The sequence below is a fragment of the Phocoena phocoena genome, chromosome 6 (assembly GCF_963924675.1).
Source record: "Phocoena phocoena chromosome 6, mPhoPho1.1, whole genome shotgun sequence".
Lineage (NCBI taxonomy): Eukaryota > Metazoa > Chordata > Mammalia > Artiodactyla > Phocoenidae > Phocoena > Phocoena phocoena.
In genome coordinates this window covers 110,695,522-110,722,451 of record NC_089224.1, presented here as the reverse complement: position 1 = coordinate 110,722,451, position 26,930 = coordinate 110,695,522, and the positions used below count along the sequence as shown (strand labels likewise).

The 26,930-nt window shown below is 55.1% G+C and overlaps 1 protein-coding gene across 5 annotated transcripts in view; it reads left to right on the top strand.

Annotated features, from left to right (window-relative positions):
• Nucleotides 1–26,930, top strand: part of RAPGEF1 (Rap guanine nucleotide exchange factor 1) — a 139,420-nt gene that overhangs the window by 92,325 nt on the left and 20,165 nt on the right. For 3 of the 5 annotated variants that reach the window (XM_065878425.1, XM_065878424.1, XM_065878423.1), the window contains 6 exons: nucleotides 1,483–1,571; nucleotides 2,292–2,444; nucleotides 2,884–3,007; nucleotides 3,384–3,567; nucleotides 4,668–5,168; nucleotides 10,515–10,717. In XM_065878425.1, the coding sequence (XP_065734497.1) occupies nucleotides 1,483–1,571; nucleotides 2,292–2,444; nucleotides 2,884–3,007; nucleotides 3,384–3,567; nucleotides 4,668–5,168; nucleotides 10,515–10,717 (1,254 nt within the window). Of the gene's footprint in view, nucleotides 1–1,482; nucleotides 1,572–2,291; nucleotides 2,445–2,883; nucleotides 3,008–3,383; nucleotides 3,568–4,667; nucleotides 5,169–10,514; nucleotides 10,718–13,085; nucleotides 13,245–25,188; nucleotides 25,462–26,272; nucleotides 26,335–26,930 lie in introns of all 5 variants that reach the window. The other 2 variants (XM_065878422.1, XM_065878421.1) reach the window with 2 other exon arrangements.

Sequence of the window (26,930 nt, the reverse complement as noted above, 5' to 3'; positions counted from 1 at the left end):
ACCCACCTTCTTCCATTGCTGCCTCCTCTGTAACTTTAGAAATAGATGTTCATGCTGAAAGCCTGAACTTCTCATGTGACACAGGTAGGTCCTACCCAGGTGTGCATCAACAGGGCAATGAATGAAGAGATAGTGGGTTTATCCATATACTGGAATACAACTCAGCAACATCACGGAACACACTACTCAGGCACACAGAGACGTGGGTGTTTACACTGAGCAAAAGAGGATCGACGAGTAGAGATAGAGAGTGGATTAGTGGTTGTGGGTCCGGGAGGGCTGGGGAGACATGAGGAGGGACCACGGAAAGGTCCAGAGTTTGTCTTGGAAGTAATAATGAGTCCTAAAATGGATCGTGTTGATGGTTGCACAACACTGTGAACAGACTAAAAACCATTGCATTGCACACTTTAAATGGCTGAATTTTGGGCTTCCCTGGTGGCGCAGTGGTTGAGAGTCCGCCTGCCGATGCAGGGGACGCGGGTTCGTGCCCCGGTCCGGGAAGATCCCACATGCCGCGGAGCGGCTGGGCCCGTGAGCCATGGCCGCTGAGCCTGCGCGTCCGGAGCCTGTGCTCCGCAATGGGAGAGGCCACAACAGTGAGAGGCCCGCGTACAGAAAAAAAAAAAAAAAGGCTGAATTTTATGGCCTAAAGCTGTTCAGAAAAAGAAGATGGACACCAAAGAGTACATACTGTATGGTTCCACTTATTTCAAGTTCTAGGCAGAAGTGATCCAAGAAACAGAAGTGAAAAAGTGGTTGCGATGGGGCAGATTGACTGGAGAAGGTGGTGGGAACGTTCTGTATTTTGGAGTGATTCTTGTATGATGTATGCAATCACCGAAACTCATCAAATTGGAGGAAGATGCATTCTAGTTGAAAAAACCAAGTAGGCCCTAATCACCTTTTTTTTTTTTTCCTATTTATAAAAATATTTTCTAAAGTCATTTCTCTGCCGGGTAATATGCCCTAAACTTTCTGTCCATCGACAAAGATTCCCACCAGTCATTTCAGGATACCAGCTGCTGCCACACCCATGGCCAGCTCACTCTGGGAAACCACCTTCCCCGAGACCAGAGGTTTGATTGTTAGTAAGCAGCGTCCTGCACATTGTATAATGGCTTCAGAGAACTAAAGGGTAGTAGTTCTTCCTCCACAAACTGACTGGCAGTTGTTCTGCCAGGAGTTTGGTCTGTGTGATGAACTTAGTCATTCTGAGACAGTGGGGCTTGTCGTTTCCCCCTTCCAAAAGGAAGTGCCTTTATGCACTTGAAACTTTCGATGTGCTGTGCAGGTATTTTTGGAGGGTAGGGGACGTTCTGGGAAGTCAGGCAGATTACCTAAGTCAAATCATACGCACACTTACGGTGAGTGAGGAATCTGTGGGCAGTGGAGGACAGACAGCTGACCCACCTGGTTGGGAACATTCACGGTGAGGAACCTTCCTCGTGTCTCACTGCTTTTCTCTTGTGTGGGGTGTAGGAGCTTGTCAGACTTACCATCGAGAAGCAGGGGCATCCGTCTCCAACAAGCCCAGTGAAACCCAGTTCCCCAGCCTGCAAACCCGACGGGTGAGTGCTGACCAGACCCTCCAGTATCTGGGGTCACGGTTGATCTACACTTGAGAAAGAAGGGGAGCCAGGTCCGGAGCCCACATCAGGCAGGCCCTGTGAGGCCCACATTCCCTTCTCAGTGAATTCTGGGTAAGAGCCTGCATTACTTTAAAGTGTGTGTAGCTCACACCCATTCTGAAGAATTGCCTGGTCTCCAGGTTAATAGTCAGCGTGACCTTTTCTAAGGATAGTGTGTGATGTCAAAACCCACCTATACTTTTCTTGACCAGCTTCCTCCCATAATTAGAAAGAACTTTGAAGGGTTGGGTTTTAGGGGTTTGACTTGAGAGCATTTAACTTTATCAAGAAAGGAAACTGAGGGTGTAATGTGGACAGTTACAAGGCCTTGCAATAACTTCTACTACAAGCCCCTAGTAAAAATATAAAACCTACACTTGGAGCATTTTAGAACATCATCTAGTCCAGAGATTCCTCTTACAGATGAGGAAACTGAGGTGCAGAGGCAGGGGGACTTGGCCAAGCTTCTGCTGTTTGTGGATGATCGAACCAGACCTGAAACCCCATCTCTGCCTTGGAGCCCAGGGCACAGTGTCAGCTCTGTGTCCAGGGCACCTCCGTCCCTGTCCCCCCTTGACTTCCCTGCCCTGGTCACATCCTCACGCTCTCAGGACTTTCTCTGTGGCCTTCTGTAACCCCAAGTTCTCTTCAACTCTCCAGCCAGTCTGAGCTCCCCTTGACAGATCGAGAGATGGAGATTCTAAACAAGACGACCGGCCTGTCGCAGTCGGCCGAGGGGCTCCCAGATTCCACGGATGAAGAGGTCGCGCCCCCCAAACCCCCCTTACCTGGCATTCGTGTGGTTGATAATAGGTAATTTTCTGTTTTTCTAGCACCCTCCTCTATTTATGTCATAATTTCATGAATGGATGGGTAGGATGAGCCAAAAAGAAGACGGTGCCATTAGGGTCAGAACCTGCTCTTTAGGCACCTTGGCGGTTTGACCTTCCTCCGGAGGGGCGTCTCCAGAGGACGCGAGCCTGGCCCAGCGCCCTCCCTTGCCCCGCACCCTGAGAACTCCCGACCGCTTGCCTTTTAGCCTTAACCAAGCAAAAACTGGTACCATTTGTTACGAAAAGAAAAGCAAGAACTTTGGATACTAGTTTTTTGGCACTGATGGGATGGGAGTTGAAAGTGTGAAAAGCAGGTGTGAAGTGTCTGATAATGAAAGAACCCACCTCCCATACCCCAGCATCTGTTTAAAGCATTTTGTGGGGTGTCTGGTTTGATAGGGTTCCTTGCTCTGTTTCAGTCCTCCACCAGCATTGCCACCGAAGAAGAGACAGTCGGCTCCATCCCCTACCCGAGTGGCCGTCGTGGCCCCCATGAGTCGAGCCACCAGTGGCTCCAGTTTGCCTGTTGGAATTAATAGGCAGGTAATTAGCTCCATCTAGAAAGGCAGAGGAAGGCTTCAGGTCTGGGGATTTGGTTCCTGAAGCTGAGAGAAACCCAGTGGTCCCTGGCGTTGGTCAGGAGGAGCTCTCCGCACTGGGGTGGGAGTTCCCTCACCGGGTGGGGAGGCCGAGACCGGCCCCAGGGCCTCCCTCGCACTGAGCTCTGAGCGCTGGCACAGGCCCTCTTTCTCAGGAGGCGCAGAAGTGGCGTTCACAGCCTACAGCAAAGACGGGCCTTTCCAGCGGGTTGCTGAGCCTGCCGGTATCTCCTTCTCCGAGTAAACGTACGGGCTCCCTCCCCTGGTCTCTGCCACCATTTCCCAGGAGTGACTTGGTTTGTTTTCGTTTTTGCCGGGAGGATTTTGACGTGGACTGTTACGCACAGAGACGACTGTCGGGCGGCAGCCACTCTTATGGCGGCGAGTCGCCCCGCCTGTCCCCCTGCAGCAGCATAGGCAAGCTCAGCAAGTCGGACGAGCAGCTGTCGTCTCTGGACAGGGACAGCGGGCGGTGCTCCCGGAACACAAGCTGTGAGACTCTAGGTGAGCTGCCGGCATCACGGCCACCACTGCTGGCTCATCGTCTCTCCGGGGCTATTTTGGGCTCAGACAGTGATGCCAGTCATTGGCTCTGTTGACCTTGGCCAAGTCACTCAAAATCCGAGCCTCAGTTTCCTCATCTGCAAAATGAGGATACCAGTGTCTGCCTCTGAAGGCGGTTGAAAGTTTAAATGGAGTAGCAGTGTGAAACCCCATGGGAGATACTGAAATGGTAGCTGTTACTTCAGTTAGTCTGTCAGTGTGTCATTTGACTCCCTTTGCCAGAATTCAGAGCCGTCTGTGCTCAGAGCCCCTGCCCACTTCTGACGGAGGGCGAAGGCAAGGGAGCTGGCCTCGGGCGGTGGGGCCCAGTGAGGGTCTGGCATGCAGTTTGGCAGGAGGCCTACAGAGCACTGAGCTGTCCGTGTCCCGCGAACTAGATACTTCACTTCTGAGAGTTTATCTTAAGAACATAATCAGAGATTTATGGCAAGATTTCTGTCCAAAGACATCAATCTCAGCATTATTAAGAGTAATGATGATAAACTGGAAAGAATCTGCTACTCGGTGATAGGAAATCAGGAGACGTATGATACATCCATTTGGTGGAATAATACATAGCTGTATTAAAAACCAGTTATGATACAGTGATCAGCGGACAAAATCCAAGGCCACTTATATAGTGTTTTCTCAGAGTTTAAAAAGAAAAAAAATCCAAGGGAGAAAAGACTTTTAAGGAAATATATCCAGTGGTAAGCAGAGATTATAGTTAGATTATGGGACTGTGGGTGATTTTTATTTTCTCAATAGGGTTTTTTGGCCACCTTTGGTCATGCATTTTTCTTTTTTTAAGTAAGAAACTTTTAAAAATCCAGGAAAGTACAAAGAATTGGATAGCAAACAGTCAAATTCCCATCTGGTTTTACTTTTATAAGCAGGAGAAAAATGAAAAATATAAAGTAAAGTGAGAGTCTTTACGGATGAGATGGGAGATGTGTTTTGGCCACTCTGAAGAGCAGCACTGGGTCAGGGAAGAAGCGTGGGAGCTTTTCTTTCTGTGGGGGCTGGTGGCTCACAGTATGTTTCTCCCATTGTGAACGCAGATCATTACGACCCTGACTACGAATTCCTCCAGCAAGACCTCTCTAACGCAGACCAGATACCTCAGCAAGTGGCCTGTAACCTCAGCCCGTTGCCAGAGTCCTTGGGGGAGTCTGGGTCTCCGTTTCTCGGCCATCCTTTCCAGTTGCCTCTGGGCAGCTGTCCCCAGCCAGAGGGGCCCTCGGCCCCAGGGCAGCAGGTGGACGTGCCGCCCGCTCTTCCCGAGAAGAAGCGCAGGAGCGCGGCCTCCCAGACGGCGGACAGCTCTGGCTGCAGGGCATCCTACGAGCGGCACCCCTCGCAGTACGACAACATCTCCGAGGAGGACCTGCAGAACCCGGCCTCGGTCCAGTCCGTCCCCTTCACGCCCTTTGCTGCTGTTCTTCCCTTTCAGCAAGGAGGTTCCTCAGCCTCTGTTGAATTTGTGGGTGATTTCACTGTTCCTGAATCAACAGGTGACCCAGAAAAACCTCCTCCTCTACCAGAGAAGAAAAACAAACACAGTAAGCTTTTGTTGAGCTATTGTCGGGAAGCACCTTTTGTAACCTAAAATGGTGTTTTGTTGAAACATTAGATCAGAATCAAACCAGTGGCCTCGTAATTTCGTAAAAGGTAGAACCACAGGTATGTGGACACTTACAGGAGCCTTGTGTTGTCAGTACTGGGAATCATTTTTAAAGCCTGATAAGCTGACCTCTACTTTTGGTCTCGACAGAACCTCAGGTCTGGTCTCCACAGAGTATCTGGCCTCTTGTAGATGGCAGTCAGTTGACCTTCTGGCCCGAACACGTGGTGACAGAGAGAAACAAATATCACGGCATTACTTCTGGGTAAAGCAGAACAGACATTTGAATTAAAATAGCCCTGATCGCACCCACAGGGGTTTTCTAAGGCTCCCTGGAATGCAGGGGGCTGTTTAGAGAGAACCCTGGTACCGCTCTGTGTTCTGTTTGCAGACACTGAAATGTCACGTCACCACTTGGAATCTGAGATTGCTTGGTTGGAGTTGCTGAGGACACTTCTTAGACCAGATGATCTGATATATGATGTTATTAGGGCCCAGGGGTAGAGCTGAAATTTCGGATTTTTGTATTTTGAATATTTTCCAAGGTCCTAAGTAGAGTTCTGCAGGGATTTGCTTTTCTGCTGGCTCCCCGACTGCTCTGTGTTGCCTGTCTCTCTGCCCCGCCCTCTCCCCAAGTCACCCGCACGGCTCTGCCTCATCTTCCCTGGGCAGACTGGCTGTCAGTGTTTCAGTATGTGTGTGGCCACATCAGCCCACAGCCCCAGGATTCCCTGGCCTCAGTGGAAACATCCAGCAGATGACTTCTGTGACCTGGAAGTTGAGAATCCATTCCAAATTCCCAAGTGAGAGCGTCTGACTGGCCCTGCCGAGAGCGGCCCGTTCTCAGAAGGGGAGACCTGGCCTTAGTTACCGCACTGGGTGTCGCCCAGCTTGTATAATGGCCTCGGTGGTATGGTCCCCAGCTGGAGGGAGAGCTGGCTCTGTAGGGCTAATGGTGTCGTTCCCGTCTGTCATGTAAGTTCACCCACTAGAAACCAGGCCGCTAGTAGACGGAGCTGCAAGCAGCAACGCCAGGAACGTCTCCTTCTGCGCCTGTCTACACGCACAGGTGTCTAAAGAGCCACGGGCCTCTCCCCTCCACCCACCTGGCCTGACTTGAGCAGCGTGCCCTTGAGGGCTCGCACCCTTGCCTGTCCTTTCCTAGGAATCTTCTGGACCCAGACCAAGAGCAGGCTTGCATCTGTGCAAACCACAGCAGATTTGTGGTGCCGCCTGGCTGGGGAGCCAGGAGCCTCGCCCTCTGAGCTCTTAGACCAGGTGTGGGCAGCCGGCTTCAGGCAGAGAAGAAAAGGAAAGGGGGAGGCGTCCGTTGTTGCCTTTTGAATAGCCTCAAGTCTCCTGTGGCTGAAAATATTTCCTATTAATTTAGGCATCCATTTCTAGGCTCTGTGTCATCTGTAATGTCTGTAGCTCTTGTGCCTGCAAACCTTTAAAATCTACTGAGCGCCTCCGGTACGGCGCCCTTGACATACTCTGACACACTCTGTCGTATTCGTCCTTACCAACCTCCTGGCTGGCCGGGTGTCATTAGCCCCCTTTTTATAGCTGAAGAAACTGGAGCTCAAAGGAACTGAGCCTCTGCCCAAGATCAGATCAGCGAGGAAGTGGGTGGCAGATGTGGGTTTCTGAGCAGTGTTTTCCTAGCTCAACTCACTGCCTCCCAGGCTGAGGAGGAAGGCCTCCCCCCACTTCCCTGAGCCCTGTGCAAGCTTACAGTAGGAACCCCCGCGCAGCTGGTGGTCTCCTCGGTGCCCTGTGAAAGGACCCCTGACTTGAGGCTCCCTGAGGCTTAGTCCTAGTCTCAAGTCTGCTCTTCACTTCCCGAGAGGACCCTTGAAGAGTTCCAACCTGCAGCCCCGTGGAAAACTCCTCACAGAGTTGCTTTGAAGGAAAGGAGGAGATAATCATCACCTTTATACTTGGCTAACGCTGGACGAAGCTTGTGCACGCGCAGCCTCGGTGTCAGAGAGCATCCCCGTCCTTTGGGTTGCTCTGAGGGTGCCCGGCCCTGTGAGCCCCTTGTGCCAGACAAGCTTCCTCATCGCTGTCTGCCCATAGCCGCAGGTGCCCACTGGGCCTTCCCAGTGATGCCGGTGGCTGTAGTCTCTGGGCCCTTGTGCTGGGCTACCTTTGAAGTGGACTGGTCCTCCTTGATTCTAGAAGGTGGCGACCATCGCTGCGGCTTCTCTGTGCTTGGTTAGTAGCTCTCTACGAGGACCTCAGCATCGAGGAGTTCATGGCGCTCCTGGAAAGATCGCAGCCTTGCTGAAGCTTTCGGTTTTGGTCAGGCAGAGGTGGTTGCATTCAGGCTCCTTAGGGAGAAGTTCGTGGGCCTTTGGGGTCGTCTTCATGGTTTGCATCTTGCCCTGGAACCCAGTGGTGTTGCTTGTGCAGCGTTAGAGAAAAGGCGATGTGGGGTTCCAGGGGGACTGCAAGCTGCGCTTCTCTTTGAGAAGCACCGGTTTTATGGGGGAAACCACCTTTTACAGCCAAGCTCCACTCTGTGCTTTCTGGAGCTGAGATGTTCTTACCGATTCCTTTAAATAAAGAAGGTAACTTTGAACCCCTCTTTCAGTGTAGGGTGCTAGAAAGATGTATTTGGAGAAAGGCATTTCCTGTCTACCTTGACCCCCATTGAGGTACAGAGAAGAAAAAGACCATCTCCCTACCTTCACGGCTGCCTTCCCCAGCAAAGTATCTCTGTCCTTTCATTTCTGACTGGTTTAGGTCTCCAGTTAAGCCCAACCTTCTGGTTATTTGAAAATACGAAGTTAAGCCCTGCAAACTTGTTCTTGCCATGGTTTCTTAGTATCTGAACTTTGGCTTCACCTAGCAGGTGCTCGCATTCCTTCACCTCCCTCTTAGTTCGTGCGCGGTAACTCTGTAAATAAGTTAGTACTTATTTCTGACGCAGGTATTGAGGGGCGCAACGGTGCCTTTCCCTCCAAACACGCGTCTGTATAGAGGATGCCCTAACACCTGGGAGCTTCCTCCGCTACCTAGAGAAGGGGAAGGGCAGAGCAGTTCCGGCCTGCCTTGGCCTCGACTTTGTGACAGGGAGTGGAAAGTGCGAGATCCCATCCACACAGGTAGATTGGGGTTGGAGAAAGGGCTTCTGCTCCAGTCCAGCCTCACAGCTACGGACACCAGATGACGGCTCTGTCAGGTTGACTGTCACTTCTCCCAGAACCCTCTGGAGTCTTCAGAAAGGCCTGGCTCAGAAGATGGGGCTTGGATCACTAACCTCCAAAAGTCAGAAATAAAGTATACGCTGATGCCCTCACGTGAGGGCTGAGGGCTTCACACCTGCCGCGGAGCCGCTGTCTGCGGCCAAGGGCTCCGTCGGTGGCGCCACACTGCCGGTGAGGGAGCCTGCCTGCTGTGCGGGCCCCGCAGGTGCAGGCAGCTGCGCCGTGAGGCCGCAGCTCCGCCACAGATGGCCACAGTGGCAAGGGCTAGGACTGCTTTTTTTTTAGCATCTTTATTGGAGTATAATTGCTTTACAATGGTGTGTTAATTTCTGCTTTATAACAAAGTGAATCAGCTATACATGTATCCCCATATCCCCTCCTCCTCGCGTCTCCCTCCCGCCCTCCCTATCCCACCCCTCTAGGTGGTCACAGAGCACCGGGGCTAGGGCTTCTTAAAGGGCTTGTAGAGAGGAGGATCCTTATGTTTCAGTGTGAGCACTTCTTTTCTCACTATTCATCCCTCTGTACAGAGGATGTTCCATAGAACCTCTGGGCTTGGAGGGGGAGAACTGAGCTTAGTGATGTTATTTCTCGCCTGCCCAGCGGGTGCTCTGCAAGAGCCGCCCCCGGGGCTGCAGCCTGGTTCAGCAAGTCACTGAGCAGGGACAGATGGGGGACATGCGTTCTCTTCATTCGTTCATCCTGTAAATATGTGTGGACACCTACTGTGTGTTAGGCACCGCTGATACAGCAGCGGACAGGACAGACAAGGTCCCTGCCCTCCTGCAGCTTCAGCTCTTGAGTGAGAGGCAGTAAGTCCTGTTGCACCTGCTTTGGAGATTCTTCCTGAACCAAACCACTCTCACCCCCACCCCCACCCCCACCCCCACCCCCACCGGGGCCTTTCACCTGAGCAAGCACAGCCGCCCAGAACCGTCTTCCCAAGACGAAGCAGCTCCGGGCACACCCGGGGTGGGGGTGGGGGGCTTCTGTGGGTTCCCGCCAACTCAGCATCAAGCCCGCTTCCTTACCCCGTTCACACAGCCTCATGCAACCTCCTGGGTCATCCCTCTCCCCTCACCAGCTGTGCTCTGCCCTCTGGACCCTCGTCCTGGCTGTGGACCTCTGCCTGGCCGGGAAGACTCTTCCACCCGTCCTCACCCTTATTCTAGAGAAGCACCCCCATCGCCACCCCATTTCACTGTCCTCCATGGGACACGCATACTGCACCTCGGCCTGTTTTCTGTCTCCCTGGGGAGGGTGTGAGCGCCACGCAGGCGAAGGATTCGCTTTGCTGGCCCCTGTGTTGTCCCAGCACCTGGGTCAGTGCCTAACACATCGTAGGTGCTCAGAAAAATCAGACGAATGAGAAAAGCCCAGCTAGCTCGTGACACACAGTGGGAAGGCCTCCGAAGGAAGGGAACGTGGGGCTGAGGAGGGGCTGCTGGGGCAGAGCCGGGGGTGAGAGGCCTCCGTGGAAGTCAGGGAACCTGAGCCCGAGGCCCAAAGGAGGGAAAGAGTCGGGCCTGGCAGCGTAGCAGCAGGGTTTCGGGAAGAGCAGCTGGAACAGCGCTGTGGAAAGCCCCGAGCATGGTCGGGGAACTGAGAGAGCCAGAGGAGCGGGCAGCGCGCACTGGGCGCCTGCTGTGCCCTGAGCCCCGCGCACGGGCCACGACCATGGCCCTGGAGAGGCTGGAAAGCCCCGAGGGCTTCTCAGCACGGAGTGGAGTGCCCCCTACGCCTTTCTATAAACAGACTCTATTCCCTAGAGCGGTTCTAGGTTCCCAGGGACGTTGAGCGGAAAGTACAGGGAGTTCCCATAGATCCTTGCCCTCCCTCCCCGCACACACGGCTCCCCACCACCACCCCCGCCCCCCGTCACCACCTCCACCGTGACCCCCCGTGACACACCATGGTCGCCGAGTCAGGGTTCACATCGCCTTGACACGGGCGTCCGCGTGGTAGTGTCGTACAGAGTGGGCTCTCCGGGCCCTCATCCTGGCCGCTGTGAGGGGGTAGGTTGGGCATCTGTGCACGGCGGTCTCCAGCCCAGTGCCCCCCTGTGTCCGCAGTGCTGGCCTACATGCAGCTGCTCGAGGACTACTCGGAGCCGCAGCCCTCCATGTTCTACCGGACGCCGCAGAAGGAGCACATCTACCAGCAGAAGAACAAGCTCCTCATGGAGGTGTATGGCTTCAGCGACTCTTTCAGCGCCGGGGATGCCCCGCAGGAGCTCGCCCCGCCCCCCGCCCTGCCCCCCAAGCAGCGGCAGCTGGTAAGCGGCCCCTCCCGGGTGCCCCTCGCTGTTCCACCCCCAGCAACCAGTCTCTCATCCTGACGGGTCTCTAGGAACTGAGATGGTCCTGGGGCAGGTTTCGGCACCTCTCCTTCCAAGCCAGGGCTCTGGGCCGTGCTCTCGTGCCCTCGCTGTGGCCTGTCTCCTGCTGCACCATCTCCCCACCCTGGGGGGTGGCACCTTTCTTTTCCAGAGCAGCCCCTGCAGCTGGGGCTGGCTTGTACTCAGAATGTTTGCTTTCTCTGTTGACGGTCCTTTTTCTCTCTTCTTTGGCTCCAATATAGACCTCCCAGAAAGGAGGGACTCCATCAGAGCACAGGGCACGGTCTGTGTAGGGCCATCTGTGGACTTGATTTACATAATGGGCCTCACTCTGCCCAGTGATTTAACACCCCGCCCTGGCCGGGGATGGCCCAGTGAGAACCAGCTCTATTGAAGCAGGATGGCTTTGCACAGAGCCGCTTTGTGTTTCAGGCATGGCGCACCGTTCCTCCTTCAAAAACCCCTCCTGTGTAAGGACTCCGTGTAGGTGGCAGAGAGGCAGGCTGTCCAGCCGTGGGCAGGCTGTGAAGCTCTGGGACCAGAGGAGGGGCACGGCGGGTGCGCCTCTCAACCCTTTTCTCTTTGCCACCAGTTTACTAACTGAGTGGGCTCTGGTCAGGGTGTGGAATCCAAATGTCCCATCCAGCCGTGTTCTCCAGGAGAGGAGACCCGACTTAATCAGAGCTGCATGTGCTGTCTTGCTCTTACGCTGGTCAATTTGGTAGTGATTTAACCAGCGAGGGGCCCAGGGTGGCTGGCCAGGCCGCCTTTTATCCATTGCGAGAGGACGTGAGGTACTGCCCCGACTTTTCTGGGAGGCAGCTGCCGACCGGACGACAAAGGCCCCTGGGTGACTCCTCGAAACTGTCTGGGCCTCAGCAGTGCTGTGATTGGGCCTCGAGCATGCCTGGCCCCAGGCATCCCCAAGCCTTCCTACACTCAGCGGGCTCTGGGGCTGGCCTCGCAGAGCCACAGCCAGCCTCTTGGGGGACAGCCTGGTCTAGTAGAGGAAAGGCCAGGCTCGGGCTGGGAGTCGTGGGTCGCAGTTCTGCCACCAGCTAGCTGTGTTTCAGCAGTTGTGCTCAGGGTCTTAGTTTTTCACCTGTCCTGGTCACCCCACAGACACCTGAACATGCCCAAATATGAACAGAAATTGAAAATTGATTCTAGGATTTCAAGAAGAAATTGTCACCACAGAAATATAAATGCCTGCCCCCGGGACCTCTGACCTAAAATGTTTGGTTAGACAGCTGGGCCAGTTAGGTTGAAATGTGAAGTTTTCTCATCCCCTCCTGCCGGAGTGCACATGTGCCTGTCGGCCGGCCTTGGGCATCTTCTCTGTACCGTGTAGCCCATAGGCGTCAGAGCACTGGGGAGAGATCCCTAAGGAGCGCACGCGAGTCCCAGCCCGCATGAGAGAGCTGTCAGACGGCCTCACCTGTGGCAGGGCGGCGGTGAGGGCAGCTCTGGGGAGAGGCCTGCCGGGGGCCCGGGAGGTGGGCCTACACCCTGTTGAACACCACCCTGAGTGAGCACCGGGGCTTTCGTATGGTGTCGCACAATCCTCCCCACGGCCTCTGGCACCCCCATTTTAAGTAAACTGAGGCTGAGAGAGCTGGAGAGACTGACTCAAAGCCCACTGCCAGAAGTGGAAGATTGGGAGCCATGCCCAGCTCTGACTGAAGCCCGGGCACACGTGTGCCATGCCCTGTGCCGGCTGCTTGGCATCCCTTCTCCAGGGCAGACGCAAGAAGTGTGACCCCATTTTTCTAGACAGAAGTGAGAGTGCTGGTTACACCTGCTGGCCCACGTGCGCCGAGGGAGGCTGGTTCTAAGTGCTTTCCATGCATACCGCCCAGCACCGTGTTCCCCACGTCCTACAGATGACAGCCTGGGGCACAGAGAGCTTTGAGTGATGCCCAGGGCCAGGCAGGTCACGAATGGCGGGGCTCAGATTGAACCCAGGCAGCCTGGCTCCCCCTCTGCACTCTGCTGGAGCACAGCCACCCCACAGAGAGGGGCCTGGGGCCCGAAATAAGCGGAAGAGCAGGGACTCCCCCAGGTCTGCGTGGCTCCTCCCACCTTACCACCACTTCCAGCGGACCCAGGAGTGAAGAGGGCGCCCACTCACCCAGGTCACCTTTGGCAGGCATCCTTAACCCCTGAGCTGGGCCGGGAAGCCATCCCTCTCCAGAATGTCCCAGCAGAGTCGGGTAGCAGCCTGTTTAGCCTTTATGTGTACATGCCTGACTGTTCTCTGCTTTTCTCCCTCCTTCCCTGTCTTCTCTCTCCTTCCTCTGTCCAGCAGGCCTCCTATGCTGCTTCTTCCTTCTCCTCTGTCTCCTACTGTGTCCAGCAAACTAAAGTGGCCTTCACTCCCGAGGACGGCAGTGCCACTCAGGGCATCAGTGTGTCCGTCTCTAACTCCTTTCTCAGCCGGCACGGCAACTTACCTGTGCCCTCGGTGAGTCGCTCCCTGCTGCTCGCTACTGGGAAACCGGTGAGCGAGATCTTTCCCTTGTCGCTCCTGCCTCCCGACGTGTGTGCTGCTGCCCATCGCCGGCTCTGTCTCTCCGCAGGCCCCTGCACCTAGATGGGAAAGGGTATGCGTGGTTGGCTGGCTGTGGCCCAAAGGACTGTGTGAGCCGGTGGGATGGGGATCTTTAGCGGCCACACTTGGAACGTCATCACCCAGGCATAAACTGGCAGGGATGTCTTGGCCTTTTTATTCCATTCTCACACTGGGCCTTGGGTCAGCCCTGTAGTGTTCTGTGTTTAAAAAGGAGTAGTCCTCACGTAGGAAGCAAAGCCCCGGAGAGCAGGTTATACCCAGCATGACGGAGTTTGAGTTTGAGAGCTGTATCAGTTAGCTCTTGCTACGTAACGTACCACCCCAAAACTTTGTGGCTTAAAGCAACAGTAACTGTGTGTCATTGCCTAGGACACAGCTTCGTAGTGTGGCTGGGCTGACGCAATTCATCTGTCCCAGTGACACTCCGGATGTCAGGGGAAAGAACCTGGCAAGGGGGCACGTTTGGGCTCCACTTAAAATCGGTTTATCCTCCCCAGGCCTCAATTTCTGTCCTTTGGGATTGTACTTTTCCTTGCCTCTTACAGTAGTTCATGAATGGGAGGATTAAGTAAAATCACAGGAGACTTCCAGGCACACAGTAAGCCTAGAAAGTTGACTACTATTGCGCTTTCTCTTAGAGTTCTGGACTCTGGTCTTGGCTCTGCTCTGATTCTATACAGGAGAGCTTGGGCAAGTGGCTTAGCCTGCTTGCACGTCCCTTTCCCTCTATGAATGACAAGGTTGACATGGTGACTTTTGGAGACCTCTCCAAATGGGTTCCCAGTGTGGTCTTGTCCAGCTTCCGTATTTGGGAGCCATCCAGCGCCCGGTTTAACCTGCACCTGCCCGTTGTGAGGCCCTTGGGGCGCAGTCCTCCCTTCAGTGTGCTAGGGCCTAGCTTTTTAGAGCCCGCACCAACCATACGTGCTGTAGAAAGGCTAAACACCACTCGCCCCACCCCCAGCCCTGCCCTGGTGCACAGACGCCCTCTGTTTCCTCAGCACGCACCTCTGGCAAGCTCCTTTCACAGATCTTGCTAAACTTGGCTTGTAGACAATCCCAGCTCTTGACAGTTTCCCCCCTCTGTGAACAGAAAGGAAGTGTGGGTTTTCCTAAGGGTGTCTACAATATCCCTTTTGAGTAGTTTGGGGTAGAAGACTGTCAGTGCATTGGACTGTTTACTACGGAATTAAAGGAAATTTGAGGGCATTTTAATTAAGTTTGGGTATGAGTACGTCATGGTTTTCAGCCCTGGCACGTAGGGGAGTCTTACGGCATCTTGCAGCAGAAATGTTGTGTTCTCAGCGGCAGCTCCACAAAGGAGCCTGAGGGGAGTGAGCTAAGAAAGGTGCTTTATTTCACTTAAAGGAGAGTCCCTCCAGGCCTCAAGAGCTGTTAGTAATGGCCTAAACGTATGCAACACTTGACATTTGAAATGCTGAAACCCCGGAGAAATGATTTAGTGTAATACCAGCGTATTCTTCGTATATTCTCTGCTACGTTCTAAGATGAGCCCCAGACAGAAGGGCTTTGACATGCTCTCAGAGCAGCCCTTTATTCCCGAATGTCCCTGGGCCTGTGTCGTCAGTCCAGCATGGAATTCCCAAGGGTTGCCTCATAGGAATACAGCAGGTGCCAAATCTGAAGACACCTCACACAGTTCTTGGTCCAGTGACCTGTCACTTCTGCCATGTAACAGGAAGATTGAAAACCTTGCCAAGGGAATGGTAGAGCAGTACACCTGCGTTGCTCAATGTAAAATGAAGTAGGTGCTGAAAAAGCATTCTTGTTCCCTCTTCCCAGGATCCCAGGATAAGTTTAATTCTGTAAGCACGGAGCCTCTCTTAGTGCGGGTCAGGCAGCAGGAAGGATCCAGAGCGAGTAGGATGGCCCCATCATCCTTGAGCAGCCCTTGCAATTGAGTAGGCAGAATAAGTTGGGCATAAAAGAGACTCCGGCCCGGGCAGAGTGTGAGTAACAGCGCGAGAGTTGCAGATGGTCTGTGGAGCCGGGACAGTGCCAGGTGGCGCTTCGTGGGGAAGGGGCGCTTGAGTGGTGGTGTGAAGGACAGTTAGGATTTCAGGGAGATAAAGGTCAGGGAAGTCTAGTCCAAGTTGTTCCACACCGAGGGCCCTGCCTGAAGATGAGACCGGGAAGGCCTGGCATACATTCTGGAAGGAAGATTGTCTCAAGTATAAGCACGCAGGACTGAGGTCCTGGATGAGTGGGCCGGAGGGTAGTGACAGTACCAGCCCTTCCACGTGTCCTGCCCCTTACCCCATACCAGCTGCTCCCCGAGCTGCCTTGTGGGTGCGGCCCTCCGGGGCTCAGGCCGGTCTCGAGCTCTTTCCCCACTTGTGTGCCAGACGCGTTCCCGCTCCCGTTCCTGCCTGGCGCCCACCCTCCTCTTCGCGGTCTCCGGCTGGGTCTGCTTAGCCCCCCGTCCACAGACTCCCTGTCCTTCCCACCACGTGCTGTGATCCTAGGAGACGCGCAGCCGGACTGACGTGTGGTGTCCAGGGTATTAAGACCAGTTCGATAGGAGAAGGCGTTCAGGGAAACGATGAGTGACCGTGAGACCAGAATGACGTGGAGAGCTAGGTGCAGCCTCCCCCGGGCTGGGAGGCCGACGCCCTCATTCCTGTTCTGATTGTGCTGGGCCTTGCAATGGGCCTGCCCCTTGGTGACACTGGTAAGGGTTTGAGTGGCGGGCCCTCCTAGAAACAGCTCTCAGACGTGGTGCTGGCGTCTGCTCCTGTCCCTGGATTCTCCTCCATCACTTGTACCCCCTGGGCTGCCTGCCCTGTTCTCACTGCGGCCCAGCCTGTGCTGGCTGCCCGCCTTCCACCTCCACCCCCCGTCGTCCCTCCAGCACCAGCCCTTCCCCCCCTCACCCTGAAGTCCCACGTGCCGTTTCCTCACCATCTCCCTCCTCTGGCTTGCGTTTTCTGTCATTCTGAACCCTAGTGGTGCCAATCTTGAAAGTTTTGGGTTGGGTCCATATTCACCTTACCCTTGACCGAGGTGTTACTGAGAGTCTGTCAGTAACCGTTGGGGTTGCCAGTGCCCTCCAGGTATTGCAACGGCGACGTTAGAAAACTCTGCCGTCTCCTGAACTATTTTCTGGTACATCCTTTCTTTGCCAACTGATATTTACTATCACCAAGAGATCTATCTGGATGCTAGGAATCTGTTGAAATACTTTCTTTACCATCTTGGCTTCCGAAATGATTCTGGAGAAGTAAAACTACTAGAAGACCCAGGTTTTAAGAAGAACTTCGGAAATACCCATAATAACTGTCATCTGTTTTTAAAAATCTTTCGGGTAACAAACTCAAGGGTGTGTCATGTTGAGGACTTCAGTTTAAAGGGGGGAGATGTGTGGAGCCGCTGACAGTGACTCTCTGAGGGCTGGGCGCAGGCTCTCGTGCCACAGCACACGTGTCCTTCAGGGCCCAGCCAGGGGAGACTCGCTCTGTCCGGCCCCCTCCTCGACCTCCCGTCACAGGCATCCCGGAGACCGGCGCACTCTGACAGGTCTGGAGGCCAGACGGGGAAGGGGGAGGAGGCGGGAAAGAAGAGACGACGGAGCCGGGTGAGAAAGGGATTGTGGGCCGGAGTCACGAGTGGGCCGGCCGCTCAGCACGTCATAGCACAGCGTGTGCCCTCCTGCTGGGAAAAATGTGTTCCTGCCTCCCGTGCCTGCCTCTTGTTTCTTCCTGCTGCCACCTTCTCCTTATGGCTTCCTGCCCTGCTTAGAGAGAACTCACTCTGAGAGAAGAGGGCGTGTCCGTGGGCAGCACTGGGGCCCAGGGACGGGCAGGTGTGTCCCCGAGCTGACCTCTCCTGGGGGGCGTTGTTCCGTCGGCCTGCCCGACTCTGTGGGCTTTCCTGGAGAGCAGCCCCGGCGCCATCAGCATCGGGCAAGCCAGGGCCATGCTGCCGCCTGCCAGAGAGTCTCTGCGGGCGCCTCTGCGGCTTGCTGCGGCCCAGGCAACCCGGGGGCCACTCAGGTGCCCGGAAGCCGTGGACTCTCAGGCTCTGACCCATTTTGGGGGGCCTCACCACGGAGCGTAATGGGCAGGTGCTGGTGTCTCCTCGCTAGACTCTGGGCCCCCTGGGATTAGGGATCCACCCCCGCCACACGCCTGCCTCACGGGACGGGCCAACGCCCTCGGCCCCCCGTCCTGGTGATTTCTGTGCGTGTTCCCCCCGTCCACTGAGTTGCCCAGGTAGAACTGAGCTCATCGTGTCCCCCCAGCCCCACGTACGCGCCTCGTTTTCACGGGACACGTGCACACCCAGTCACCAAGCCCTGTGGCCCGTCCCGTTGCCCACCCCACGCTGGTCCTTCTCTCCACCCCATCGCTGTCCCCGGTGTGGCCACCGTGGCCTCCTTTCCAGCCTTGCCGCCACAGCCGGCCGCCCTCCTTCCCCGCAAAGCAGCACAGGCAGACCGAAGTGTCACCCCCGTCCCTGCAGGGCCAGGCCGCCCACCTGTCCCGGGCCCCGCCTTCCCTCCGCTTTCTCCTGCCCCCCTCCCACCCCACCCCCGGGCTTCTCTCCTCTGTCCCGGCCCTTTCCCACTCCCCCAATCCCTTCCCCACCAGGCTTTGTCCTTACTTGCTGCGTGGACCTGAGCGTGCCACCCCAGCTCCGCCTCCTCCTCTGTCACTGGGGGCGTGCAGTTGTCGGGAGGATTAAAGGGAAAACACACATAAAGAGCATAATGTAGTTAGTGCAAGATGCACACCGGCATTCAGTAAAAAGGGAGGGATTATCGCAGTGTTGCCGCCTTGGGTGGTTCTTCTTTCTTCTGCAGTGCTCAGGCTCTTTTTCTCTGCGAGTAGGGATTGGGCTTTTTATGTTCTTGGACCTTGGACCTGGGTCAGGGCCCAGCAGCAAGTCGCAGGTGCTCTGTGACCCTGACCTGACTGGGAGCGGTGACAGGGAGGCGTCCAGCTCTCCCCCACCCCACCATCCCGGCCGTCTTTCCCTGCCTCCGAGCATTTCATCAGAACAACCTGAGCGGACTCATAACAGGAGAGGCTCTCCGTCCCCACGAATCAGAGGCACTGATCCCAGGCTGTGGCCGAGAACTCTCTTTCTTCCTCTTTTTCCTTCTCTGCTGACCCAGGAGGCTCTGGCTGCTGGCTCTCTGGCCCGAGAGATTCACAGGCACTTCTTGTCGCTGGGCCCTTGAAATATGATTTGGCTTCTCCGGGAAGTTCACCCTGTGCTTTTCCGCCCTTCCTCCACGCCCTGGGGTGCTTGTGTGGCCATCGCTTCCCTGCAGTGTGACGCCCGAGTTCACCGCCCCTCTGAGCCGAGACACAGCTTCGAGGCAGGAGGCACACAGGCAGCCAAGCACCCGCCAGGTCTCTGCTGCCCACAGCGGAGCGGGAGAAGCTCGGCTCGGTGCCGGGCCCCCACCCTGGAGGAGATGGTCACCGCCTGAGTCCAGGAGTGAGCCTAGCGCGCCTGCCGTGGACAGCAAGGGCCGAGTGAGGAGGCGGGACTGGTTGTAGCCCAGAAGCAGGACCGGGGCTTGGGGATCCTTGCCCCAGGGGCTCGCAGCAGCAGCCGCTCCACCCAGCTGTTTCTGCCCCTCCTTCTGAAGACTCCCTGACTCTCTGTCGTTGGCGCTCACGGCATTGTGGATGGTCAGCGCCCGCAGGCTGCTTCACACACAGGAACTTCCCTGCAGCCCCTCACTGCACGTGTACATCTGACTCAGTCCGTGACAGTCGACTGGTCGGGTACCAAAAGGAGCCCCTGGTCCTCGTGAAGGTCCTGTGTGATGTGAACCCAAAGGGTGCTGTTCCTACACTGACAGTTGCCTTTACATTCATGTTTTCAAGCTGCTTGTCGACTTGTCAGAGGCCCTTCCTTCCTGCTCCGTGATGGAACGTTTACCCCTGTTCTGGAGATGGAGGCACCGGAATAGAGAAACTGAACCATTTGATCAGAGTTTTAAGTCAGAGCTAAGGTTAGAATCCAGATCCCCACCCTGCGAAACGCAGCATCAAGTTGACATTTATGAACTGCTTAATGGCCACTAGCATTGAGACCCGATGAGGCTGAGGAGAAAGAAAAGCCCGGGCACGGGCCGGACGTTGAGAGGCGTGCTTTTGTCCTTTGTGTTCTGACACAGAGTGTAGCTACAGGCTCTAAGTAGTGCTAAAGATAAGTATAAATTAGAGCCCTTGTCGTGCTGTTTAAATCCACACTGAGTACAAAGTAGTTGAGTCAGATTTCTAGAACTAAGTTCAGACCATTTTGGAATCTCTACTAAATTTTCTTATGAAGAGTTGATGTTATTAAGGTTAATATTTAATGAATGTGCAGAGCATCCTGAAACGTATTGGAGGTTCTCACAAGAATATACTTAGCCATGAAACCGTGGGCCAAAAGCGTAGTGCTTTCGAGGAAGATCTTGTGATTGAGCTTGCAGAAATACGGAACGTGAGAAGAAACATAGTAACTTTCTACTTACATCTGTCCTAAAATTCTCCTGAGCAAAACATTTTTGTTCTTTTACATCCTTTGTTACAAAATTACAGATTAGAATTTTGAAATGAGTTTAAAACATAGACTCCACCAAGAATGTTATTCAAAAAGAGAGAAGGTATTTTTTGAATCCAGCATGAAGCTGATGTTGCCTTTCTTGGGTGAGCTGAGCGCTGTCTCATTGTTCACATGATGGGACCAACAACAGTGTCTGTCCTCACCTTGAGCAGAGAAGAAGCTTGTGGCATTGGCCTCAGAATCTGCCTGTTGGCTTCGGAAACTCATCTTTGGACATTATCTAACGTGTAGTTGTTATAAATTAACAGAAGCGCATCAAAGAAGGAAGTTCCCTCTGGACCTAGGATAGACCCGAAGGATGGCTTTCGTAAACATGTAATTAACTGGGACCAGGAAGGAGAGAGGAGACGAGCAGTCTTCCAGCCAGTTTGCCACATGGAGTGACAAGGACCGTTATCAGGAATCCTTCCTGGTGACCTAGGAGTGATCACGTCCCATCTAAGAACCAAATCTGATGTGGTTCTTCCCTGGAGATTCCTCCCCAGGAAATCATGGACGTGTGTGTTTTGCAGCGGCTAAAAGCTTTACTTCCTTCCAAGAGAAATAACTGACACCCATATCGTGTCAACACTCGCAGGCCCTGGTTGAAAGAAGCATCCTCAGAGCCCAGGACTGGCCCTGGGCTGTGGTTCCCACTGGCTCTCCATAGGGGAAGGAAGCCCACACCACCCTAGAAAAGCACCTTCCCTTGAATATGTTTTCTCACAAATGATGGATAAAAGCTTAAGCCCCCGAACAAGCTGTCCAGTAGCTTATCTGTTTTGCTAAGTAGCGTCCAAAAACACTGAAGTCATAAGCCTTGTTTGAGCCAAGAGGATACAGTAATGACTGATCTCTGGAATTCTCTATACTTCCAAACACTTGCCCACAACAATACGTCCATTCACTCCGATGAGCGCGTTTTCCCCATGACCGGTAGAGCTGAACGTTCTCCAGAGCTTGCAGCCCAAGTCACCGTGGAGTAGCTGTACCAGTCAAGGTCCTCTGGCCTGTGGCTCCAGCTCTCAGCTGCTGGCTCGCTGCCTGCCCCCTCTGGCTCCCCCAGCTTTCTGCTAATCAATGGAATTAAATGGAACGTCTGTCATATTGAGGAATCAGAACTTTTCATGTGAAGATCTGCTTTCCTGTTTTCTTGCCAACACAACACAGGGCCTGTCCCTAGTCGTTTTTCATGCCAGGATATGATGGAAAGGAAGTGACCCTGAAAACCGGTGCCTGGCCGGCTTCGGGTGGCTTCGCTTTTTAGCATGTGACTGGCCACACATCACATCAGCCTCCCTCATCCTTTACACCCAGGAGACTCTCTCCGCGGTTCTTTCAGGTGTATGTTTTCAAAAGAGTGGGGTGCTAGCTCCTGAGTCTCCCATGAGGGCAGATCTTTTCGCTGCGTCCCCGGCTGGTATATCAAGCCGTGGCTCACTGCCTTTTGCAGGCTGGTCACGCCTCAGGAGGTCTCCGAGTGGAGTGAGCCGGCAGGATTCTGCAGCGCTGCGGGACTGCGCGCTTAGGGCCTGTCACGTGCCCAGGGCACTCCCTGAGTGTGAGATGGCTGCCCCAGCACCGTCTCTGCTGAGCCGAACCATGTGTTACTAGGTACGTGGCTTTCCCATGAAGCCCGTTTCTCCATCCCTGTAATAAGGATCCTAACAGCAGCACTTCGTGTGGAGTAAACGAGGTGATTCAGGTAAAACCTTTAACACCTCACCTGACCAGCAGGAAGCGTTCCGTAAGAATAGCTGTCATCGTCTTCGTCACCATCGTCGTCATGAGATGGTTCTTGCCGGCGCTTTGATTGTGTGATCAGGGCTGGTGTGGGGGCCAGGTGCCCCCCACCTCCTGACTGCTCCCCAGCACCTTGCACCAGCACTCCTAGACCTTCTGCAGAGATCTGCCGTCTCCAGACAGGCGGCCCTCATGTCATAACTCCTCCTCGGCCCGAACAGCCTTACTCTGGCTATAAATAAAAATCCCTGCCGCGGAATGCAGCAGCAAAGCCGGGCACCAGCCAGACCCTAAGATAAGCTCCAGGCTGTGGTCACAGGCAGGGGTGTTTCTGCTCAGCGGCCAGCCCTGCTTTCTCCCTGCCAGTGTGAATAAATAGGATCTTAAAGGGCCTGGAGACATTCCTCTGGGGAGTCAGTGGAGACCGGGCTTGTTGACCGAGGTATGGGAATGAGTGTGCAGGGCCGCCGGAGGGACCATGTCTCCCCGCCCACTGGAAGGTGATTTTCCGGCTTGGCTCCTGTCCCAGCAGGACTGCATAGCTTGAATACCAGAGCTGCTGCAGCCTTGTTGCGGAGGGCGGCCTGGACACTTTGTCCGAGAGACGGGCATCTTCCTTCCCTTTTCCTTGGTGGCTGCCCGCTCCCCTGCAGTCCGCACCCTTGGTGGCTTCCCCAGCCTCCCGCACGGCGAGGGAAGCTTGTCCGCTACTGTCCACACGCGCAGTGGACGCTCTGCTGGGTCAGGTGATGTTCTAGGCACTTCAGTGAATAGCATTAGAATCTATTCCTAAGTGTCCCCTCACTCAGTCAATATGTATTGAGTTCATCAATTAAATGCCTTGGCTCTGTTTTTAGAGGAGTTCCTGAGGGTATTTTGGAGGGCAGGAGAGGCTAGCTGACACTGAGGGCTTGTCACACAGCGGGACTTATGGGGCATCTCAGTAAATCCACACAGAGACCCGGTAAGAGAAGAACTGTTGTTTTCATCCCCATTTTAAAGAGGAAGTGACTGAGGCTCGAGAACTTACTTCACCTGCCCAAGGTCACACAGGTAGAGAGAGAGCCCAGGACCCAAGCCCAGGTCTGTGTGACTGGAGAATGTGCCCTCTAGGCAATTCTTCCGCCGCCCAGAAAAGGCACCGCCCTGCGTGTGCGTGTAAGTGGGTGCTTGGTTACTGCAGGGCTCACTGAAGTGCCCAACACATTTACATGGGGCATGGACAAGAGGGGGCGTCAGTGAGGACATGTCAGGACTCCAGAGTTGGCATTTGCCTTACTTCGTTCAGGCTGCTGTAGCAAAATACCAGAGACTGGATGGCTTATAATAACAAGTTTATTTCTCACAGTTCTGGAGGCCGGAAGTCCAAGACCAGGGTGCAGCATGGTTAGGTGGGGGCCCTCTTCCTGGTCACAGATTTTTCGTTGTCCTCACGTGGCAGAAGGGTGAGGCAGCCCCCTGGAGCCTCTTTTCTGTGGCACAGGTCCCATCATCCCTGGGGGTTAGGATTTCAACATAAGAATTTCGGGGGACGCAGACATCCCGACCATAGCAGCATTGACCATGAATCGTAAACTAGATGGAGTCACGGCCAGGGGAGAGGTATCTGCTAGCATATCTCATAGCAGCACCTGCGTGCTGGGAGTGAGCACCCCACAGGCCCGGGGACCGGACTCCTGCGTGAGACCTCAGCCACTGCCCGAAACAGGCTGGCCTCCCAGGAGCGGGCCGTCCCATCCCTCCATCCCTTGGCTGGTGCATTTCACTCAAGGTCTTCTCTGCGCACCTTTCCAGCCAGTGAGAGAGCCTCACTGTGAGGGGAGCATCCTCCAGAGGTGAAATGGAGAGTCCCCAAAGCCAAACCCGTCACCCCTCTGCCATCCCCAGCAAGGCCACGCCTGGATGGCTGTCCTGAGAGGCCAGGTGAAGCATGGCACCTGCCGGGGGAGGGCACTGTGGATGCTCAGGCCCCACAGCCCTCGGTGGGGAGAGCAGCCGAGCCAGGGGTCCACCCCCCCCCCCCCACCAGCTTCTCTCAAAAGAAGGGATGTGGACGAATCGGAACTGGTAGGAATCTAAGCCTTTGGTGTTGGTACAGCACTTCCACTAATTCACTTGCCTGTGTCCAAGGGTCGGCCTTGAGTTTGTAAGTTAGATGGGGAATGAAATGTGTAAAGATGAGTCGGTTCCCGGGCAGTATCCTGGGTCTGACATAAACCAGCAGCCAGTGGGGCTCATGGGGTGAGAGGGCCTTGGCTTCACCAAGGAGGGGGGAGGAGCTCTAGACTGATGCGCACAGCCTAGGAGGGCAGGGCGGGCAGCAGGGGGACAGAGGGAGGCTGTGCCTGTCCCTTGAGTGACAGCAGCTCTCAGTCCAGTTAACCTGTAAGCACGTAGCTTCGCAAAAACGCTTAAGGGTAGAGTGGCTTTGACCTCTGGCTAGTTTAAAACTTCATTTCTTCGCCCTCCTTCTTGGCCGTGGGTTTCAGAACTCCTGGATTTTGTACCAGAATGCAAAGGACATTTGAGTGAGCAGCGTGCATGTTTGTGCTGGGTGGGCTGTTGTCAGTCTCCAGCACCTGTGGTGGGAGGTGAGCCTGGCAGGGACTTCAGATTCAGGCCCTGCCTCACTCTCCTCCACGTTTGACAGGTGTCGGCAGACCCTTTGCAGGACGTGATGACACTGTGGGATTCTTGTCCCAAAGCTCGTCCATCTGTCCTGCTGCGGCAGAGCCCAGGCCCGAGTGCGCTCACGGGCCCTAAGGAGCTGTGGGCATCTGCTGTCGTGCCCCAGCCTGACCTCGGGCTTTTCTCTCACGATGAGAATCTCGAAGAATGTAGCCTGGCGGTTCTAAGGTAGCGTCAGAGGCATTGCACTTCATTTGTTAAAAAAAGAAAAAAAAGTTTAGGCAGAAAGGGAAATGAATTCAGAAATGTTTAGCATTTTGGTAGCACAGTTCTTTCAACCATTTTTTAAGGCTTATGCCCTTCCCTTCCAAAAGGATTTGAAGTGATTACAACATTTAAAAGGCTGCAGTGTTTGACTTCCAAGGAATAAAACCAGAGAGGTTCAACCAAAAAACTCAAAATAAGTAAACATGACCAGGTGTCTGACTGCACGCACTGAATTTAGCCACCAGGTTCCTGGAAGGACAAGAGGCACAGGTGGGGTTGCGAGGGTTTCATTTTCTGACAAAGGACGGGACCCCCATACGGTGGGGGGCGGCTTGCTCGCCTTTGGGGGTACCCGCATCCTGCTCCTGAGGACAGGGTAGACACTGCCCCTTAGACACTGAGCACAGCACTGGTCAGTCTTCAGGCCCTTCTCAAGGGACCCGTGCCAGGGTGGGGGGACCTCAGGCCAGAGGAGCACGGGGGTGGTTTGGCCTGAGTGGTGGTCCTGGTTAGAATGACTGTGAACGGCCTGTCACGGCTCAGCTGAGTTAATCTAATTACTTTTTCTTTTGTCTGTTTTCTTCTTCCCATCCTCTCGTGTTCGTGTCTGTGTTCCACTCTGACTCTGTAGTATAAATCTGTGTTTAGGTCCTACTCCCAGGATTTCGTGCCTCACAGCCAAGCTTCCATCCAGCCTTTCCTCCCGTCTACCTCCTCTTCCTCTCCACATTTCCCACCTGTCCACCAGTCTCAGAGCTCTGACTTAGCGGTGCCAACCGTAGCCAGTCCGCCTCCCAGCACCTTGGACGGGCCTCTTTCATCTTCTCAGGAGAGCAGCTTTCATGGGAACACTGTCTGCCTTCCTTCCGAAACCTCTTTCACTGACTCGCCCCAGACGCCTTCGGTGAGAACTCAACACACACACGCCTCCCCGTGGGGCTGCGCCTTCTGAGAAAGCCTCCACCCTCACGAGCAGTCAAGTCTGTTGCTGGCGTGGGCCCAGTCGCGGCGTGGCTGGACTGAGGGGTGCACAGGTCACCAGGTGAAATCGTAGCCCATCTGTTTCCTTCTCTGCAAAGTTCCCGTCAAACTAGGGATCTCATTTTCCACAAATGGGTTAGTGACCATTTAGAGACAACAGGTTGTCATGAGCATAAGATAGCAAATGCTACTGGTTTTCTGTGTGATTGGTGGTTTCTAGAGAAAGGTGCAGAGATCCTCCGACAGCTCAGAAGGCAGTTGCGTGTTTAGTTGCCGAGGTGCTGAGGGTGGAGGGCCTCTTTGCTGTGCTGCGAGATGGGCCGCAGCGCTTCATCCGGGCACCGGGAAGTGCTGCCGTGCGCGTGGGCGGGGACACGACAGGCAGAAGGGCAGAGCAAGTGCAGGCACGTGCAGCCAGCTGCAGCGTGGAGCTGTCTTGATGTGTTGCCTCCCTCTCTCCATGTTTGGCCCCAGCACGGCAGAGTGGGGAGGTGTACGCCTCCACCAGGACAGCCTGAGTGGCCCTTGACGCCTTTGGGGAAGCTCCAGCAGGAAACGTGGGTCCCCTCTGACAGAAGCAGGAGGTGGCAGAAGCAGCTTTGTTCCCTGACCCTGGGAAGGCATCCCCGGAGAACAGAGGGCACGCCGCCGCCGCCATCCTCTCCTCCGGTCAGGGCCAGCCCCGTGGCGGGGGGCCATCACGTGTGCGTTCCCTCTCGTCCTGTCTCCCCCAGAGCGAACGCGCCAGTGAGGGTGAATCCGTCAGTGTGTATGCCTCTGGCCAGAGCAGCGAGGAGTAAGTAACCACGGGCTGCCTTGTGCCCGCGGCCTAGCCTGGCAGGGATCGGGCCCTGCTTCTGTCTGGCTGAGCCTCCCGGCCACCAGCAGCCATCCTGCGTGAGACCTCAGCCACTGCCCGAGCCAGGGGCCGGCTCGGCTCCGCGGGGAGAGGACAGGGCTTCCGGTGGAGCCTCCTTTGCTTTCGCTTCCGCGGGGTGCTGCTCCTCCAGCCTGGCCGGTGGGCCGTCTGGGGATCACGGGAGCAGCCTGGCCTTGGCCCTGGCCACGTGTCCGGTTGCTCTCAGGGATTTCTTTCTACCCTATCTTCTGGTGATGGGGCCCGTCTTCTGTCCCTTCCCCAGAGGCAGGGACTCTCTCCCACACTGAGCCTTCCAAGCCGACATCCCCCTCCCACCCAGCAAGCTCCAGGCCTACAGTCCCTGCTTCAAGGAACCTGGTCAGTCCGCCAGGCCTCCCTCCTGTCGTGGTTGCCCTTGTTTTACTGCCCTCCCAGCGCCAGACGGTCAAGGTACCGTGGTTCTGTTAAGCAGTCAGCTTTGCAGGGTTTGCTGCGGCAATACCTGAGCAACTGCAAAACCTTCGAAACGAACC